The 20,526-nt window shown below is 45.2% G+C and overlaps 1 protein-coding gene across 2 annotated transcripts in view; it reads right to left on the reverse strand.

Moving 5' to 3' along the window:
* Positions 1 to 168: 168 nt before the first annotated feature.
* The window catches only part of LOC139278390 (histone-lysine N-methyltransferase SUV39H2-like), a 47,714-nt gene continuing 27,356 nt past the window's right edge, over positions 169 to 20,526 (reverse strand). The window contains exons 4-7 of one of the 2 annotated variants that reach the window (XM_070897073.1): positions 19,342 to 19,488; positions 18,883 to 18,992; positions 14,272 to 14,401; positions 1,477 to 1,564 (exon numbers count right to left, since the gene is read on the reverse strand). In XM_070897073.1, the coding sequence (XP_070753174.1) occupies positions 14,311 to 14,401; positions 18,883 to 18,992; positions 19,342 to 19,488 (348 nt within the window). In that variant the 3' untranslated portion in view covers positions 1,477 to 1,564; positions 14,272 to 14,310. Of the gene's footprint in view, positions 1,565 to 14,271; positions 14,402 to 18,882; positions 18,993 to 19,341; positions 19,489 to 20,526 lie in introns of both variants that reach the window. The other variant, XM_070897072.1, reaches the window with a different exon arrangement.

Below are 20,526 nucleotides of genomic sequence, written 5' to 3' on the forward strand. Positions count from 1 at the left end.
AGCGCGAGAGAGAGAGCGAGCGCGAGAGAGAGAGAGAGCGAGCGCGAGAGAGAGAGCGAGCGCGCGCGAGAGAGAGAGCGCGAGAGAGCGAGCGCGAGAGAGAGAGCGAGCGCGCGCGAGAGAGAGCGAGCGCGAGAGAGAGAGCGAGCGCGCGAGAGAGAGAGCGCGAGAGAGAGAGAGAGCGCGAGAGAGAGAGCGAGCGCGAGAGAGAGAGCGAGCGCGCGCGAGAAATAAAAGAGAAAAGAGAGAGAGAGAGAGAGAAAGAGAGAGAAAAAGAAGAGAAAGGAGAGAGAGAGAAAGGAGCGAGAGAAAGAAAGAGAGAAAGACACTAGTAGGTAGTTTTGTAATTGAAATTCATTTCTTTAAATATCCCCTTCCTATTAAGAAAATGTATTTTCATTATTTTAAGAACTGATTCTACAATTGTATTTCTAATTAGTTAGATGGGGTAGGAATAAACTCTACGAAAGGTATTGCCTGCAATAGCGCCTGGATATTTAGAATACACCATGAAAATATCCTGAAACTTTTGTAAAGGTATAATTTTTTTTTAAGTTTTAAAGATGTGTTGTCCTCGAAACTTAAAACAAAGTAGCAGAAAGATTACATGGGACACAGTTTTGTCAAGATTAGTAACTTCATTTTGGGCTCCTAAATTTATGGTTTAACAATCGGCTGAATTCCCCCGATATATCAGTGGTCATTCTCCATCGGAAAACAATATACCGAGTACGTAAAGGCCGAGAAAGTAAGTATTCTCCTCGGCATTAAAAGTGGCGCTAATTATTTGGCCATAATTGATACGCAAACACACGCCTTTTTTCCCCCTCGACCAGAGTAGATTTGTGATTTATATAGCGACACAGATATGACACGGGAGCCAATGCACGGTCTGCATTAAAGAGATGGGGGTGCACTGAACCACTCTTCGCTGATACTTCGAACACAGTCTAGATGCCCGCAGCCCGTCTGGACAACAGCTAAATTCACTCAAAGAGTTTAGCATTCATGGGTAGAAACTCAAAGACACTACGCATGTCCACTGGAGGCTTTGATGGTGGGGGGGCACTTCAATTCGGAATAAAAATTGTGGGTTTTAAAAAATGGAAAGTCATTGAGAGTAGAGAGTGCTCTGCTAAAACAGGGCGCACCGTACCAAGAGCAAAGTGACCAAGGTGCCAGTTGATCCGTGACCCCTTGTACCCAGGTTACAAACAGCATCAGTTACTTGATACGAAGGATGAAGATTTATTTCTTCCCTGAAAGCCATCCCAGCGATCCGCTTTTAAACAAGTAAATGAGCAACATACATCATGGTAGCACACTTAAAAACCTCGTCACGTGTCATTACCCAACACTTCTGATGGAATCAGGACACACATCAAAAAAGGATCAACTTATTACTACTAAAAACAAAAAAATATACAATTTTCTTCTTTTCCACCTCTGCATTAATTCATGAACCCCCTGCAGGACACAGATCCACACTTGCATTCCATCCTGCGCTGTTTTTTGGTTGGACCATTGGCGTCGGAGGACTCAGTGATGGATATATCACCCGAACCTACAAAAACAAAATAGTACATAAGAACATAAGAATTAGGAACAGGAGTAGGCCATCTAGCCCCTCGAGCCTGCTCCGCCATTCAACAAGATCATGGCTGATCTGGCTGTGGACTCAGCTCCACTTACCCGCCCGCTCCCCATAACCCTTAATTCCCTTATTGGTTAAAAATCTATCTATCTTTGACTTGAATACATTCAATGAGCTAGCCTCAACTGCTTCCTTGGGCAGAGAATTCCACAGATTCACAACCCTCTGGGAGAAGAAATTCCTTCTCAACTCGGTTTTAAATTGGCTCCCCCGTATTTTGAGGCTGTGCCCCCTAGTTCTAGTCTCCCCAACCAATGGAAACAACCTCTCTGCCTCTATCTTGTCTATCCCTTTCATTATTTTAAATGTTTCTATAAGATCACCCCTCATCCTTCTGAACTCCAACGAGTAAAGACCCAGTCTACTCAATCTATCATCATAAGGTAACCCCCTCATCTCCGGAATCAGCCTAGTGAATCGTCTCTGTATCCCCTCCAAAGCTCGTATATCCTTCCTTAAGTAAGGTGACCAAAACTGCACGCAGTACTCCAGGTGCGGCTGTTAGATCTCTTAATTTCCAATGATATACGAATTCCAAATGTAGCTTTAATTTTTTTATTTTTGGCAGAGAGCAACAACAAGTTCTTGGCTTTAAGCCAGGTCTTTGTCCTTCTGGGACCATAGAAACATAGAAACATAGAAAATAGGTGCAGGAGCAGGCCATTCAGCCCTTCTAGCCTGCACCGCCATTCAATGAGTTCATGGCTGAACATGAAACTTCAGTACCCACTTCCTGCTTTCACGCCATACCCCTTGATCCCCCGAGTAGTAAGGACTTCATCTAACTCCCTTTTGAATATATTTAGTGAATTGGCCTCAACTACTTTCTGTGGTAGAGAATTCCACAGGTTCACCACTCTCTGGGTGAAGAAGTTTCTCCTTATCTCGGTCCTAAATGGCTTACCCCTTATCCTTAGACTGTGACCCCTGGTTCTGGACTTCCCCAACATTGGGAACATTCTTCCTGCATCCAACCTGTCCAAACCCGTCAGAATTTTAAACGTTTCTATGAGGTCCCCTCTCACTCTTCTGAACTCCAGTGAATACAAGCCCAGTTGATCCAGTCTTTCTTGATAGGTCAGTCCCACCATCCCGGGAATCAGTCTGGTGAATCTTCGCTGCACTCCCTCAATAGCAAGAATGTCCTTCCTCAAGTTAGGAGACCAAAACTGTACACAATACTCCAGGTGTGGCCTCACCAAGGCCCTGTACAACTGTAGCAACACCTCCCTGCCCCTGTACTCAAATCCCCTCGCTATGAAGGCCAACATGCCATTTGCTTTCTTAACCGCCTGCTGTACCTGCATGCCAACCTTCAATGACTGATGTACCATGACACCCAGGTCTCGTTGCACCTTCCCTTTTCCTAATCTGTCACCATTCAGATAATAGTCTGTCTCTCTGTTTTTACCACCAAAGTGGATAACCTCACATTTATCCACATTATACTTCATCTGCCACGCATTTGCCCACTCACCTAACCTATCCAAGTCACTCTGCAGCCTCATAGCATCCTCCTCGCAGCTCACACTGCCACCCAACTTAGTGTAATCCGCAAATTTGGAGATACTACATTTAATCCCCTCGTCTAAATCATTAATGTACAATGTAAACAGCTGGGGCCCCAGCACAGAACCCTGCGGTACCCCACTAGTCACTGCCTGCCATTCTGAAAAGTACCCATTTACTCCTACTCTTTGCTTCCTGTCTGACAACCAGTTCTCAATCCATGTCAGCACACTACCCCCAATCCCATGTGCTTTAACTTTGCACATTAATCTCCTGTGTGGGACCTTGTCGAAAGCCTTCTGAAAGTCCAAATATACCACATCAACTGGTACTCCTTTGTCCACTTTATTGGAAACATCCTCAAAAAATTCCAGAAGATTTGTCAAGCATGATCTCCCTTTCACAAATCCATGCTGACTTGGACCTATCATGTCACCATTTTCCAAATGCGCTGCTATGACATCCTTAATAATTGATTCCATCATTTTACCCACTACTGAGGTCAGGCTGACCGGTCTATAATTCCCTGCTTTCTCACTCCCTCCTTTTTTAAAAAGTGGGGTTACATTGGCTACCCTCCACTCGATAGGAACTGATCCAGAGTCAATGGAATGTTGGAAAATGACTGTCAATGCATCCGCTATTTCCAAGGCCACCTCCTTAAGTACTCTGGGATGCAGTCCATCAGGCCCTGGGGATTTATCGGCCTTCAATCCCATCAATTTCCCCAACACAATTTCCCGACTAATAAAGATTTCCCTCAGTTCCTCCTCCTTAATAGACCCTCTGACCACTTTTATATCCGGAAGGTTGTTTGTGTCCTCCTTAGTGAATACTGAACCAAAGTACTTGTTCAATTGGTCTGCCATTTCTTTGTTCCCCATTATGACTTCCCCTGATTCTGACTGCAGGGGACCTACGTTTGTCTTTACTAACCTTTTTCTCTTTACATACCTATAGAAACTTTTGCAATCCGCCTTAATGTTCCCTGCAAGCTTCTTCTCGTACTCCATTTTCCCTGCCCTAATCAAACCCTTTGTCCTCCTCTGCTGAGTTCTAAATTTCTCCCAGTCCCCAGGTTCGCTGCTATTTCTGGCCAATTTGTATGCCATTTCCTTGGCTTTAATACTATCCCTGATTTCCCTAGATAGCCACGGTTGAGCCACCTTCCCTTTTTTATTTTTACGCCAGACAGGAATGTACAATTGTTGTAATGGTCAAAATGGCTGTACTTATACCTGGATCAATTTACAGAAAAGAACTCGCCTTCTTTGACCTTATTGGCTCAATTAATAGTCTTTTAGCCTTTTAATTGGCTCGCTACCCAAGGGTCCCAAAATGTCAAGTTGATTGATGCCTTAATGCAACATGCTGAACTGCACGTAGCAGCCTTGACTTGGGGGTCTGTGAATTTTCACAGTCTGTCTAAATGCAGCCTGTTTGAATTCTCTATCAATCCCCCCTTTGATTCTTTCACAAACTGAATCATAAAACATCAGCTATCACTGGTTAAACATTCTACAAAATAATTTCATACATGTTAATAGAGTTTCCTTCTAAAATTTGTTGATGTGTTTCGCCACATGTCCGGACTAGCAGCTTCCACACAAATTTACACCAACCCGAGTTCCATCGTGGCCACAATGGAAGTCTGGTTTTAGTAGGTTAATTAACCTTATTCCAATTTAATCCAAATCAATATCTTAGTTCAACCAGCAAACAACCTTCCCTTAAGCATAACATACCCCTGTGCCACGTACAGACGGTCTGCTGGGACCTGCAAGGTGTCTCACCTGCGGGACAGCAGCTACAGCCGCCTGGTCGCAACAACATTTAATCAACATAAATAAACAATATAAAAGTAAAACAATTACAACAAATAGAATTAAACCTTCCACCAATGAAGTTCCTATTGAATCTAGCCATTCAGTGGCACCGCTCCACAAAGTGAATGATGGGGGTTGCTTAAGTTTTTCTACCTCCTTTTGGATATGCTCCGCTAAGTGGGTAATTTCTTCGGAGCTATCTGGGATATATGTGCAACACTCAGTTCCGAGTAGGGCGCAAGTACCTCCCTTTTCAGCCAGAATGTAATCAATGGCCAGTCTATTCTGTAGGGCTACTGTGCGGATTGCTACCATTTCTGCATTGATGTTAACTAGGGCCTCTGAGGATACATTGGCTACTCGTTCCACAACGGATGCCATGTTAATGGATTCCCTTGCCAGTCTGGCGGTCCCATACCTGGGGATCAGAATGGCAAAGAACCTCTCTGTTCCTGTGATAGCTCTCTTAGGACGGTGTAAATGTTCCGACAGTGACTTTATATGATACATATAAGGCACAATGTAGGCTAAATAGCAGGATCCCGTCCAATTCTGGGGCAGCCAAGGGTAGGCCTTGTGGCCACACACCCAATAGGTGCCATTGTAGGCAATGAAAGTTAGCTGTTTCTTTGTCAGCAACACTCCGGGGCCTGTCCAGGCTTTTCCATCTGCTTTATTCAGAATCCCCGTTACGTTAAAAATTCCCACATCGGCCCAGTTGGGACGGTTCCGTGGCTTGATTATATTATAATTCCGGGAGCAGTTACTATACCCCATATTTTGGCCTCCTTTGATGTTTCTAATCAGACAGACCAATTCCCCCGGTCTTCCTATTCCCGTTGTATTAGTGATAACAAAAGCTGGGGGCCGTTTGGAATTATTGTAGCACGGTTGGTATGCCCCTTCAAAGGTAGTCAGATTGTAACCTGCTGACTTCCATTTACGTGCCCAATTTTCCGTATTCTGAAACACATTGCCTGTTTTGTTTTGATTAATTATCCACTCAGCCATTTCCGAGATATTCAAGGGAACTGGCCTCAAGGGAATCCCTCCCTTTGAGTGAATAGGAATATGCGCACACACCCAACAACTAGAAATGTTACCTTGTTTGGCATAAATGTAGGACATATATAAAAAGTATTTACATGTAATTCCCTTGCTACCCTACTATTTCCCTTTGGTGCAGAGAGTTGGCTAGTAAGAATTAGGCAAATGCCTAGAATACCTACAATCAATAATACAGTAAATTTATACATTTTCGCAAAAATTAATGGTCCTTATTAGATTTCAGCTTCAGTTACGGGTGCTTGTTTAATGTGTGAAGCGTGGATCCAGGCTTTCTTTCCTTGGACTTTAACAGCTGCCTGGGTGGTCAATAACACTTGATAAGGTCCCTCCCACTTGGCACCCAAAGGTTCTTTATGCAACTTTTTCCACATACATCCAGACTCGCGGGATGATGTCGTGTCCTCCTTCGGGTGGATTACCCCAAGCTGCCGATACCTGTCGGGAAACAGAACTAATAGCATTGGTTAGGTTCTGACAGTATGATAACAAAGTGTCACTCATTAAGTGACCATCAGCTTTCTGTAAATTGATAGTTCCTGGCAGCGACATGGGTCTTCCTGTTATAATTTCAAATGGGCTTAGACCTGTAGTTCTGTTCGGGGTTGCCTTAATGCTACATAGCACTATTGGTAGTGCCTGGGGCCATGGTGATCCTTCTTGGTGATATTTGGCAAGCTGTTGTTTCAGAGTTCGATTCATTCGTTCTACTTGTCCTGATGATTGTGGATGATAAGGACAGTGTAAATCCCACGTAATGTTCAGTAACCTACAGACTTCTTGGCAGACAGCACCTGTGAAGTGTGTTCCCTGATCGGAGTCAATGCTACTCGGGACTCACCATCGGGGAATGTAATGAGTGCTTTCAATCTGCACATCTGTGTTGGTTCTTCTGGAGGAACGCCCTGTGAGGCGGCATCTTTAGCTGCCTGGTCGGCTAGGGCATTTCCCTGTGCTTTTGTGGTATTTTCCTTGGTATGGGCCTTCCACTTCAGGATGGACACTTCCTGAGGTAATTGTATGGCCTCTAATAAGTCTCGGACTTCTTTTCCATTTCGGATAGGTGTACCAGCAACAGTGAGGAATCCTCTTTTCCGCCATAACAGACCAAAGTCGTGAGCCGACTCCAAAAGCATAACGCGAATCTGTGTAGACATTAGCTGTCTGTCCTTCTGCTATTCGACATGATTCTGACAGGGCCCATAACTCGGCCTGTTGTGCTGACGTTCCTGAGGGTAAACATCCTTTTGCCACTACCTCATATAAGGTTGTAACTGCCCATCCTGCTTTTCTGGTACCATTGTCAACAAAAGAGGAACCATCTGTAAACAGGATGAGGTCTGGGTTGTGCAGAGGCTCCTCTGCTGCTAAGGCTGCTTCTTCTGTTTCTTTTAAAATCTCCACGCAGTCATGCTCTTCACATTCTCCCCCCTCGATTCTGACATTGGGAGCATAGTTGTGGGATTAACCGGGCTGGCCCGGACGATATGGAGATTAGGAGCTTCCAAAACTGCTGTCCAGCGGGTCCATCTTGCTGCTGTCACCTGAGACATTCTATTCATAGACAGCAAAGCGTGTACAGTGTGGGGACACTTGACAATCAGCTTTTGGTCGAGGACTAGACCCGCAGTGATCATTACCGCTTGATATGTAGCTTCCATGGCCCTTAGGCAACTTCCCCATCCGAGGGCTACCGCATCCAGTTTTGCCGAATAATAGCCAATAGGTCTTTGCCGATCGCCATGTTCTTGTGTCAGTATAGATGTCACATATCCTTCTTTCTCATGGACAAACACGGTAAATGGCTTACCACTGTCGGGGATTCCCAGAGCCGGTGCCGAACACAAAGCCTTTTTCAAACTCAGGAAGGCCTCTTGCTGTTCCTTAGTGAGGGTGATGGCTTCTTTAGAGGCACGTTTCCCCTTTAAAATATCATTCAATGGCTGAGCAAGCTGTGTGAAGGAGTCAATCCAATTTCTGTTAAAGTTACACAATCCCAAAAAAGACCTTAGTTCCTGAATAGTGGTGGGGTTTTTTTTAGCAGCCCGAATGGCTGCAGTTCTATCCTGGGTAAGTTCTCTCTTTCCTTGTGAAATCTTTTGTCCCAGGTATTCAACCTCTTCTTGGGATATTTGTGCTTTGTCGATGCTGGCTTTATGTCCTTTCAGCCAAAGGTGGTCCAGCAAAGCTCGTAAATCTTGTTCATGCTGATCTTCTGTGTTTGAAGCTAGCAGGATATCGTCGACATATTGGATGACTGTGGATGACAGGGGAGGTAATTCTCGCAAATGGTTTTGTAAAGCCATGTGGAATACCGTAGGGCTGTTGTGGAAACCCTGCGGTAACCGGGTCCAAGTATACTGTTGTCCTTGGACCGTGAAAGCAAACCACTGTCAAACCTCCGGTGCCAGAGGCACCGACCAAAATCCGTTGGCCATATCTATAACCGAGAAATATTTATGTTCCGGTTTGAGGGTATTAAAAATGGTGGAGGGATCTGCGACCAAAGGAGCTTTTTGATCAATACACTGGTTAGCTTTCCTATAATCGGCAGTCAAACGCCAAGTCTCATTAGATTTCTGTACTGGCCACACGGGGCTATTGGAGGAGCTATGTGTTTTAATAAGCACCCCTTGTTTCTCCAATTGCTGAATAACCAGTAAGATTCCTGCGATGGCAGTTGGACTGATGGGATACTGTTTAGTACATGGAGGCTTGGTCCCGGTAAATGACGCAGGCTCCATCTGGAGTAGGCCACAATCGTTCTTATCTTTCGCCCATATCAGGTGTTCCTTCAATTCTTCTTTCTTCAAAGTTCTAATTGACCATGTCACCCGACCATCCTCGAAATGCAACGATGAATCTACCTGGATTAGAACGTCCATTCCCAAAAGGGGTTGATCTACTGGGCCTATCCAGACCGGCGTGGTTAGTTCATGTGGACCCAGCCCTATAAGTACCGGTATTGTCCTTTTAATTTCCATTTTATGGCCCCCAACTCCAGAGGCTGTACGTGCCCTACCATCCAATGGCAAAAAGTCTCCATATTGTAGGGGTAAGCATGTTAATTCCGCCTGTGTCTAAAAGACAGTCCACATCCTTATCGCCCACCTCACAGTTATATATAGCTCATCTCCCCTTTGTTGTATTAGTGCGAGGAGGGGAGCCAGGGTGGGCTCTAATCGTTTTTTGCTATCCCAAGTAAGTCCTGTTGTTGTATTGTCAGTTGCTTAAATGCTTCTATGAGGTTGTTATCTTGTGACAAGCCTGGTTTGTTGGCTGAATTGTATCCCTGGCTGCGTCCTCTTCCCCAGCCACGACCTTGCTGTTTTGCCCTGCACGTCTTGGCCCAGTGACCTTCTTTCCCACAATAATGATATTTTCCGGGTAATTTTCCTAATAACTGTTTATCGGAATCCTGGGATTTCCATCCCATAGCCTGTACAGCTCGGACTTTAGCTCCCATATCCCGGTCTAATTGGTTACATCTATCCACCAATGCTGCAAAGGTAGTTCCTCTACCTTCCCAGTCCGGTAACACTACCTTAAGCATTTTGGACAGTTCTGGCTTTAGACCTGCCACGAAAGCTGCTTTCAGGGGTCCAAACACTTGTTCATCCATTTCCTCATCCGTATTATTCATACCCGAATGTTCTAGCCACGTGCATCTAAACTGCTCGTCATACTCCAGGACCTCCTCTGTTCCTTTCTGTTGGCAGGCTGCAATTTTTCCCCAGTCTGTCTTAACTGGACTGAAGGTTTGCAGCCAGTGTTTAATCGCCTCCCATCCTGCGTCTAATTCTTGCTCATCCTGCCCCAAAGCTTCTTCTACCTTGTCGTGCAATTTTCTTCCCTGTGTGTTTTGCACCATTATGGTCAAAATTTGCACTCCGTCCCAGGGATGAAGTTGATATATATTTCTTCAGCGGTCCAATTGGTCCCACGTTTTCACTCCCCCTTTCTTTGGATTGGGCAATTCCTTGGATCATTTATCAATTTTCTCTGGGTCTGCCGGATCATGAACTAAGTATTTTTCATACACCCTTTTCTTTGTTTTTTTGGTTCCGCCCTCATCCGCAGTCTCTTCTGATTTGACTACAACTCGTCTTTTTTTTAAAAAAATGGGGCAAAGCGCACCCCTAATTCTTCATCCTCCGACCCTGTATCGTCAGAGGATTCAGAATTCGTATCTATTCCTCGGTCGTGTCTTCGGGTTTGCGCTTTTAATTTATCCAAACATGGGTACCCTGGGAATTGACCGATACATTTTCCTTTTCCTATTGCTGTCTCTTGACCTAATGATTTTTTCCATTCTTTAATTTCACCTTTAAGATCTTCAACTTCCACTTCCAGCTTTTCAAGTTCAAGCTTTTTCTGTCGGAGCTGTGCACAAACTGCTTGCAATTGGTCCTTTGTACTGGTCAGTTCTCGATCATGTTGGGAACGCATTATAATTTCATTCCGGTTTCGAATCTGGCCCATAACCGCTAGGGACCATCTAGTTCGCTCTTTATTTTTCATACGGGTCGTTTTTCCCCAGACCCTTTTAATCTCGTCCAAGGACCATTGTCCTTTGGAGGTACCGTATTTTTGTTCGATCTTAATACAGGTTTTAGATAAGTTGCATTGTTGCTCTATGTATTCTTTCAACTGTTCGAGAATTAAATCTACCGAAACTTCAGGTGGTGCCTGCCCACCTTTAACAGTTGTAGGCAATTCTTTGCTCTTATCTCCTGCTGCCATAATACGGAGTTCTTTACTGGGGTCTCGAGTCGTAGGCCTGCTAGCCGATCAGTAGGTCGGTGATTAATTAACTTACACACCGCCGAAGTTTCGACATCTATGGGACCTCGAGCCGACTACCAACCGGAGGGTTCGCAAACCGGAGGCTTTCGGAATGGCGTAGAAGGAGAGGCGAATTTAGACTTTTGACCGAGGACTTTTTTTTAAAAAAAGAGTCCTTACCTCAGTATGTAGGTCCGATGTCCAAAATTCAGTTTCTTTCCTCAGCAATCGTGTTCGTGACACCAAAATTGTTAGATCTCTTAATTTCCAATGAAATACAAACTCCGATTGTAGCTTTAATTTCTTTATTTTTGGCAGAGAGCAACAACAAGTTCTTGGCTTTAAGCCAGGTCTTTGTCCTTCTGGGACCACATGGTCAAAATGGCTGTACTTATACCTGGATCAATTTACAGAAAAGAACTCGCCTTCTTTGACCTTATTGGCTCAATTAATAGTCTTTTAACCTTTTAATTGGCTCGCTACCCAAGGGTCCCAAAATGTCAAGTTGATTGATGCCTTAATGCAACATGCTGAACTGCACGTAGCAGCCTTGACTTGTGGGTCTGTGAATTTTCAGAGTCTGTCTAAATGCAGCCCGTTTGAATTCTCTATCAGCGGCCTCACCAATACCCTGTACAATTGCAGCAGGACCTCCCTGCTTTTGTACTCCATCCCTCTCGCAATGAAGGCCAACATTCCATTCGCCTTCCAGATTACCTGCTGCACCTGCAAACTATCTTTTTGGGATTCATGCACAAGGACGTTGTAATTTCTCCCCATTCAAATAATATTCCCTTTTACTGTTTTTTTTCCCCCCCAAGGTGGATGACCTCACATTTTCCAACATTGTATTCCATCTGCCAAACCTTAGCCCATTCGCTTAACCTAAATCTCTTTGCAGCCTCTCAAGTGTCCTCTACACAACCCGCTTTCCCACTAATCTTTGTGTCATCTGCAAATTTTGTTACACTACACTCCGTCCCCTCTTCCAGGTCATCTATGTATATTGTAAATAGTTGTGGTCCCAGCACCGATCCCTGTGGCACACCACTAACCACCGATTTCCAACCTGAAAAGGACCCATTTATCCCGACTCTCTGCTTTCTGTTAGCCAGCCAATTCTCGATCCATGCTAATACATTTCCTCTGACTCCGCGTACCTTTATCTTCTGCAGTAACCTTTTGTGTGGCACCTTATCGAATGCCTTTTGGAAATCTAAATACACCACATCCATCGGTACACCTCTATCCACCATGCTCGTTATAGCCTCAAAGAATTCCAGTAAATTAGTTAAACATGATTTCCCCTTCATGAATCCATGTTGCGTCTGCTTGATTGCACTATTCCTATCTAGATGTCCCGCTATTTCTTCCTTAATGATAGCTTCAAGCATTTTTCCCACTACAGATGTTAAACTAACCGGCCTATAGTTACCTGCCTTTTGTCTGCCCCCTTTTTTTTTAATTTTTTTTTTTAAAAGAGGCGTTACATTAGCTGCTTTCCAATCCGCTGGTACCTCCCCAGAGTCCAGAGAATTTTGGTAATTATAACGAATGCATCTGCTATAACTTCCGCCATCTCTTTTAATAACCTGGGATGCATTTCATCAGGACCAGGGGACTTGTCTGCCTTGAGTCCCATTAGCCTGTCCAGCACTACCCCCCTAGTGATAGTGATTGTCTCAAGGTCCTCCCTTCCCACATTCCCGTGATCAGCAATTTTTGGCATGGTTTTTGTGTCTTCCACTGTGAAGACCGAAGCAAAATAATTGTTTACGGTCTCAGCCATTTCCACATTTCCCATTATTAAATCCTCCTTCTCATCTTCTAAGGGACCAACATTTACTTTAGTCACTCTTTTCCGTTTTATATATCGGTAAAAGCTTTTACTATCGGTTTTTATGTTTGGCGCAAGTTTACTTTCGTAATCTATCTTTCCTTTCTTTATTGCTTTTACAGTAAAACATTAAACATTCTATTGGAACAGAATGACATCATCTCTCAAACCCGCGACCTCTGCCGCCTAGAAGGACAAGAGTGGTGGTGCATGGGAACACCACCAGCTCCAAATACGGTAGCATAGTGGCCGGGTTACTGGACTCGTAACCCAGAGGCCTCGACTAATGATCCGGAGAAATGCATTCAAACCACACCACGGCAGCTGGGGAATTTAAATTCAATTATAGAAACATAGAAAATAGGAGCAGTAGTAGGCCATTCGGCCCTTCGAGTCTACTCCACCATTCAATATGATCATGGCATAAATCTAGAATTAAAAAACTAGGATCAGTGATGGTGACCATGAAACTACCGGATTGTCATAAAAACCCATCGGGTTCACTGATGTCCTTCAGGGAAGGAAATCTGCCGTCCTTACCCGGTCTGGCCGATATGTGACTCCAGACCCAGTGTGGTTGCCTCTTAACTGCCCTCTACGGTTCAAGGCGGCGGCTCACCACCTTCTCGAGGGGCAATTAGGGATGGGCAATAAATGCCGGCCTTGCCAGCGACACCCACATCCCAGGAATGAATTAAAAAATGTTTTTAAAAAGCTGTGAACTCAACTTCAAGGATCTCAAGTGAAATGAATTTGGACTCTTGCAATCTGATTCTCACGAGGTTGGATTTTACAGCAGAAACTCAGCAGTAAAGACATGCTCAGAAGTGTTACAAAGATGGCAATTTCAGCATTCCAGGGGCTTGCTGTGCACAAATTGGCTGCTGTGTTTCCTACATTACAACAGTGACCACCCTCCGAAAAATACTTCATTGGCTGTAAACGCTTTGGGACGTCCGGTGGTCATGAAAGGCACTATATAAATTAAAGTTTTTTTTTAAAAACACGTGACTGTAGTTTGCAGATACAGAATGCCCTTCAGAAACAAACAAATAAATGCTCAGTTGTAAGAATGAATTGCTACTCATGTTGGCCCGCCCCCACCTTCTTAGAGTAAGTATCGTCCACAAGTAATGTTAAATCAGTGATGGTGAGGTGGGAATAAGGAAATAAGACCAACGCCTATTCAGGCAGATTGTCTGCCTGCTGTAGAGAGAGAGGGGAATTAGAAAAGTATGGTCCCCAGTCAAGAAACCCATTATCGTCCCAGTTGAAAATCCAGCAGTGTGCATTTACAAAGTTGGAAGTTTACTGAGAAGGCCATTTCTCAACAAGTAAATCAGAGCTAGACACAAGACAGTTGGCACGGTTACTGAAAATCCTACAAAGGAAAGTTTGGAGTTATTTACAAACTGAATAAAATGAAGATCAACCTTCTTCTCAACTGATAACACCCCATCCCCCCTCAAAAATATTTTAAAAGCACAAGAGAAATCTACAGATTAGGTTTTGGGACAGTTACTTTGTACCGAAGGCCAATTCCACCACCTTCTCCCATGCTTCAGGTAAGTGCAACATTGGAATACAAGACTCACCTTTCATTTGATAGTCGAAGGTAAGTTCTTCCCCAGCTTTTATAGCGCGTGTCGAGAATAGCGCAATCCTCGGGAGACGTGTATCCAGACTATCGATAAAAACATTGTAAACTTGAAGATTGGGATCACACTGTGAAAAAGAAAATCTAATTTGAATCCATTCTTGGAACCCAGATTATTACAATATGGGCCACCTGGCCCCGTTCTTTAAAAAAAAAATCAAAGCATTAAATTGTTTATCAAACTGTTAAATAAAAGCCCTGAATTAGCGGAGAGAGGCCTCCCGCGGGGAAATGTCTCCCTCTCCGCCCGCCGCGTACCTGGGGGTCCGGAGACTCGCGATCCTGGGCCTCTCCGGGTTCCCGCGGGTAGAGGCCGTGTATCTCAGGAGTACAGGCGGTTCACGAGCGTCCCTGGGATCACATGGGCCGGCCCAACCAATGACAGAAGGGAATCCCCATTCATGCTTACGGAGATTCCATGTGTACAGGAACCCCATAGTATGGGAAACCCCCCAAAAATACATCGACACGTCAAATAAATAAATAAACATCACATATTTAAAATTACTTAAAGTGCCATGTAATTACATATTTAAAACAAAGCTTTAATTTTTTGAAAAATAAATGTAAAAGTTTTAAAGCGGCTAAAAATAACCTTACCTTATTTCACGCTTTTTTTATTAAATGTTTAAACGATTAAAAAAACAAAACGAATTTTTTTCCAAACTCTTAAGCAAGCCTTGCACCTGCTTTTACCCAGCGTAAGAGTTTCACGGGCAGCCGCTGGGCAAATAGCCCAACTTTCCGCCCGCAGAGGCCCTTTTCCCGGGAATGCGTTGGATCTGGCCATGAAAATTCTTGTCAGATTGCAAGTTCCAGGTTTCAGCGCATGCACGCCTCATACACACCCGCAAGGGGTCACAAGTTACAGGCCAATATCCCAATACAAGATATGAAGCATGTAGATTGTTACTCCGAGGACAGGCCTTTTGAGCTGCCAAGTCTGCAGCGGTCTGCACACAAGACCCGAATCTAATCCAACGTTTCTGCTCCCTCCCCGTCTCAACTATTCCTGCTTTTCAAGCGACTTATTTCGCCCTTTAAAAAAAAGAATTTACAAACTCTCTCATCAATGATTTGTGGTGGAGAATTCCACATTCTAACTACCTTTTGCACAAAATAATTATTCTTGCATTTGTGTTTGCGCGTTGCTGTGGAAACAGACCCAAATTCTCAAGCTTCTCTTCATAACTACAAGCCTCTCATCCCTGGTCACATTATAGTGAGTCAAAGCCGAGAGGTGATCTCATTGAAATACACAAAATCCTGAGGGGGCTTGACAGGGTAGATGCTGGGAGGATGTTTCCCCCGGGCTGGGGAGTCTGGAACCAGGGGTCACAGTCTCAGGATAAGGGGTCGGCCATTTAGGACTGAGATGAGGAGAAATTTCTTCACTCAGAGGGTGGTGAATCTTTGGAATTCTGTGCCCCAGAGGGCTGTAGAGGCTCAGTCGTTGAGTAGATTCAAGACATAGATCGATAGATTTTTGGCAATGAAGGGAATCGAGAGATATGGGGATCGGGCGGGAAAGTGGAGTTGAGGTCGAAGATCAGCCGTGATCTTATTGAATGGCGGAGCAGGCTCGAGGGGCCGAATGGCCGACTCCTAATTCTTTTGGTCTTATGCATCTTTTCCATTGCCTTTATATCCTTCCTATAAAATGGGAAACAAATGGCATCATAGTCTTGGATACCATTTCTGATCACTCGGAAAGGTAACCAGCCGCATTCCACACACCCCCACCCACCCAGTCAAACTTTGGTGTGTCTAGGAATTACACTGAGCCAGGTATCGCCGAGGGTGCATTTCGAAAAATGTCAACTCAAGCTTCAGTGTCTGATTAAGCCCACCCCGTTAAACCTTAAATGCATGTGGAGTGCCCAATTCTGCACAAATGCAGACACCTGCAGTGGCACCAAGGTTGCCAGCAACAGCCTACATTAAGAAAGTGAGTCGAGTCAATGGTACAATCGCAATCTAAACTCACGGATTCCTGCTTTAGTTTCACTTGTTTTGCCTCAATGTCTCCAATCTCCTTTCATGTCTAGTCGCTCGAACTTTGACATCTCTCTCCTATGCTGCTGAAGACTGGATCTCCAAAAATAGTTCATTTAGAACTCGAGATCTAACTATTTTCGCAAAGATCTGTCAAAGGTTTTTGACTGTGTGGTGAAGTGCATTTTTTAAACACACTGGCACAGATTCTGCAGCCCACGGTGAAACAAAGGCGATCGCTGCTGTCCCCGAGGTGGGCTTCCCACAAAAATCTTGCGATCCCCGTGTCGAGAAATTCGGGTTTTCCAAACTTCAGTTCAACGAAGTTGAGTGGGGGCCCCCTTGTGAGAGCTGCTGTGATGTCAACAGGCTGTCTGAGCAGCCAATCAAAAGACAGAATTCTCAGACAGCAAACAAGGAAGTGAGTACGCTCTTAAAATTCTCACTTTAAAAAAAATAGTTAGAGAGCAAAGGAAAGCTCGGGGCTCCCACACAGGGAAAAGACAAGCCTGAAATAAAAATGGACAAACTTAAAAAAAAAAATTCCAAAAGTTTCTTAAAAATGTTCTTTTAAAAAAAAAAATTAAAATGGACAAATTTCACACTGCACAAAACTAAAATTCATTTCCCAGGCCCTTGACTGGTGTTTAGCAGCCAATACAAAACCCCAGTTACACCGAATCCAAAAGGGTCTAACGTTCAGTGGGGAATTTAACAGCGGTATTACTGCGGAACATCCGAAGTTTGTGTCAGTTTCTCTGATTTGGGTGATGTCACTGATTGCCGGCTCGGGGGGAGGGGGCGGGTGCAGCCAGTGTCGGAGCAGTGAATCACTGAGCCCAACTTCAGGAGCTCCTTGTGTACCAATCCCCCAAGGTGTGTCAGTTTCAACGGCAGAATGACGATGAACGTTGTCAGTTCACGGTCACCCCGACATCCAAGCAGCATTTTACCGGTGCTGTGCTGACTACTGCCCTGCTCACAGCTCAGGAGGTAGCAGCTAAACAATTCCCAACCGGCAAATCAGTGAGACACAATGCCAAACCAACCCCTCCCCCTCCCGCCACTGGCTCACAGCTGATCCATAATTTGCAAACCTCGGTATCCTGTTTAACCCCCCCCCCAGCTGACCTTGCAACTGACCCCAATCTGCTGCGTCACAAAGAACTGCTTTGTCCACAGCCGTCGGCTGCCCAGAATCCACACCGCTGTCACTTCCAAACTAAAGTAATCCAATGTTCCGAACCCCGGCCACTCTCCCAACCCCCACCCACTGAGCACTCCTGTTCATCCACAATTCTACTGCCCCTAATCCTATCCTGCACCGTCCCGTTCACCCAGCACCAGTCCCTCACTGGTTCCTCATCCCCCCCCCCAACACAAATTTAAAATGCTCACCCTAGGATTACACGGGATATACGGCCCAGAAACAGGCCATTCGGCCCAACCAGTCCATGCCGGCGTTTATGCTCCACTCGAGCCTCCTCCCGTCTTTCCTCATCTAAATCTATCAGAACATAAGAAATAGGAGCAGGAGTCGGCCATTTGGCCCCTCGAGCCTGCTCCGCCATTCAATAAGATCATGGCTGATCTGATCATGGACTCAGCTCCACTTCCCTGTCCACTCCCCATAACCCTTCACTCCCTTATCGCTCAAAAATCTGTCTATCCCCGCCTTAAATATATTTGCTACCTCAGAGAGCCTCCACAGCTCTCTAAGGCAGCGAATTCCACAGATTTACAACCCTCAGTGAAGAAATTCCTCCTCGTCTCAGTTTTAAATGGGCGGCCCCTTATTCTGAGATTATGTCCCCTAGTTTTAGTTTCCCCGAGTGGAAATATCCTCTCTGCATCCACCTTGTCGAGCTCCCTCATTATCTTATAAGTTTCGATAAGATTACCTCTCATCCTTCTGAACTCCAATGATAGAGGCCCAACCTACTCAACCTTTCCTCATAAGTCAACCCCCTCATCTCCGCAATAACCTTCTCTGAACAGCCTCCAATGCATATATTTCCTTAAATACGGAGACCAAAACTGTCTGCAGTACTCCAGGTGTGGCCTCACTAATACCCTGTACAGTTGTAGCAGGACTTCTTTGCTTTTATACTCTATCCCCCTCGTATCAGCATAACCCACTATTCCCTTCTCCCTCATATGCTTGTCTAGCCTCCCCTTAAAGGCATCCTGGTATTTGAATCCCTCCAAGGCCTTGCCCCTCCCAATCTCCAACCTCCTTCAGCTCTACAAACCCCACCCCTCCCACCAACTCTCTGGACACGAGCAACCGTGTCTTCAGCTGCCTAGGCCCCAGCCCATGCTCTAGCACCCACTCCATTAAACCCCCCCTCCCCCCCCCCCCCGCTCGCCAACTCCTTCACAACTCTCCCCAAAAACCGACCCCTCGCGCCAAGTCTCGCCTTCCTTGTCTCAGCTTTCATTCCCACCTCTTGCACCTCGGTGCCACACCGCGGACTGTTTTTCTACGTTAAGGGCATTAGATAAACACAAACGGCTGTTGTTGGAGAACTGGCTTGTTGCCTGTGCCACTCACTGAGGGGTTAAAATTTCTCTGCTCTGCACTTCCCGCAAGTTTGTAATTGTGCGGACGTTTGCGATCTCTCTCGCATCGGGACCAACGAAAGATCTTGTTCGTTGCGGGCTCTGCAAATTGACATCACATTATGCAAAGACGCACACATTGAAAAAAAGGTCGGAAGATTTATAATCAGCAAAATAAACCCATTAAAACCCAGCTGGTTTCAATTTTAAAAAGAGAGTGAATTACTTCTAAATAACAACATTCTTAAATCATGACAAGTAACACTTGGGGGGGGGGGGGGAAATCAGAAATATTCTTAACCACCAAAACAAGACAACTTTTAAAAAAATATCCCCAACAATTGCTTTGACTTGTTATAAATATAATTTCTAAAATAAAGTCAGTAAGAGGAGGTGGCCAAGAATTTTAAAAACAGAACACAGCGTTGTTTAAAACAAGCACGGGACTTACACTGTGATTCACAAAGTGCGAAATATTTCCAAATCTTGCAGCATCCACGGTGAACTCGTCCTCCACATAATCAAGGTCAAACAGGTAGGTGATGCCTTTACTGTCGTAGAATCTCCCTCGCCTTTCTGCTTCCTCGCTCGTGATTACCTTCCAACAGAGAAAGTGTGAGGGACAGCTGTGGTTTGGTGGGGCAACTCGTGGCATCAACCTTCGCTTCAACCATCAACGCAAAATCAGTCACTGCACATATTTAGGTCACTGCCTGTACTTAGGACACAGCCAGATTATAATATTCAATTTTAAGCAGACTATCACCGGCGTTGCAGTAAAGTGCAGTGAGGGATAAGTCACGTGGTGCTCACTGCATCCATTTGAACTGAAAAACTCGGAGGAGATTCAGCCCGCCCAGCACGGGGCAGTGCAATTCAAGCAGTGCTGCACGAGGGCGATATACTGGTCCAACGCAGATGGTGCTGAGCGGGGAAAAGCTATGGCGGGTGGTCACAAACCATTAAAGCACATTAGATATACCCAGAGACAACACGAGGGGCAATGCAAATACACAGAGACCCCATTAACTTGCAAATAAACGATTCTAATTAGCGGGCAGAACAGCCCCCAAACTTTGCATTGTCGCTTACTAATAAAAAGCTGCTTGAAGCGACAATGCAAAGTTGGGGGCTGTTCTGTTCCCTCTGTCTCTTCCGTAACCGACAGGGCTACGGAACAGGAGCGGGAAAGTGGGATTAGGCTGGGTGGCTCTTGGTCGGCCGGCGCGGACACAATGGGCCGAGATGGCCTCCTTCCCTGCTGTAAATTTCTGTGATTCGATCATTCCCCACAAATTGTTCCTGATTTCGTCCAATCCCGAATCTAATAAACCAAGATTAGGTTTGCAATGTTTATCCTACAGGGGTTAAACGTTGCACTTCCGAGGTTTACCCGACCAGGGTGAGCATGCACCAAACTACCGCTATTCCGAGCTTCAGTGCCAGCCTGGTTCAGCCGCTACCACTCTCCCGAGTCAGGCGGTTGTGGGTTCAAGCCCCGCTACAGACCCGAGCTCCTTACCCAGTGCTGCATCACCTTACACGAGACATTAAGCACTGTGGGAGCACCTTCACCACACGGACTGCAGCGGTTCAAGGCAGCGGCTCATCACCACCTTCTCAAGGGGCAATCACC

This window comes from Pristiophorus japonicus, chromosome 13, assembly GCF_044704955.1.
Source record: "Pristiophorus japonicus isolate sPriJap1 chromosome 13, sPriJap1.hap1, whole genome shotgun sequence".
Classification (NCBI taxonomy): domain Eukaryota; kingdom Metazoa; phylum Chordata; class Chondrichthyes; family Pristiophoridae; genus Pristiophorus; species Pristiophorus japonicus.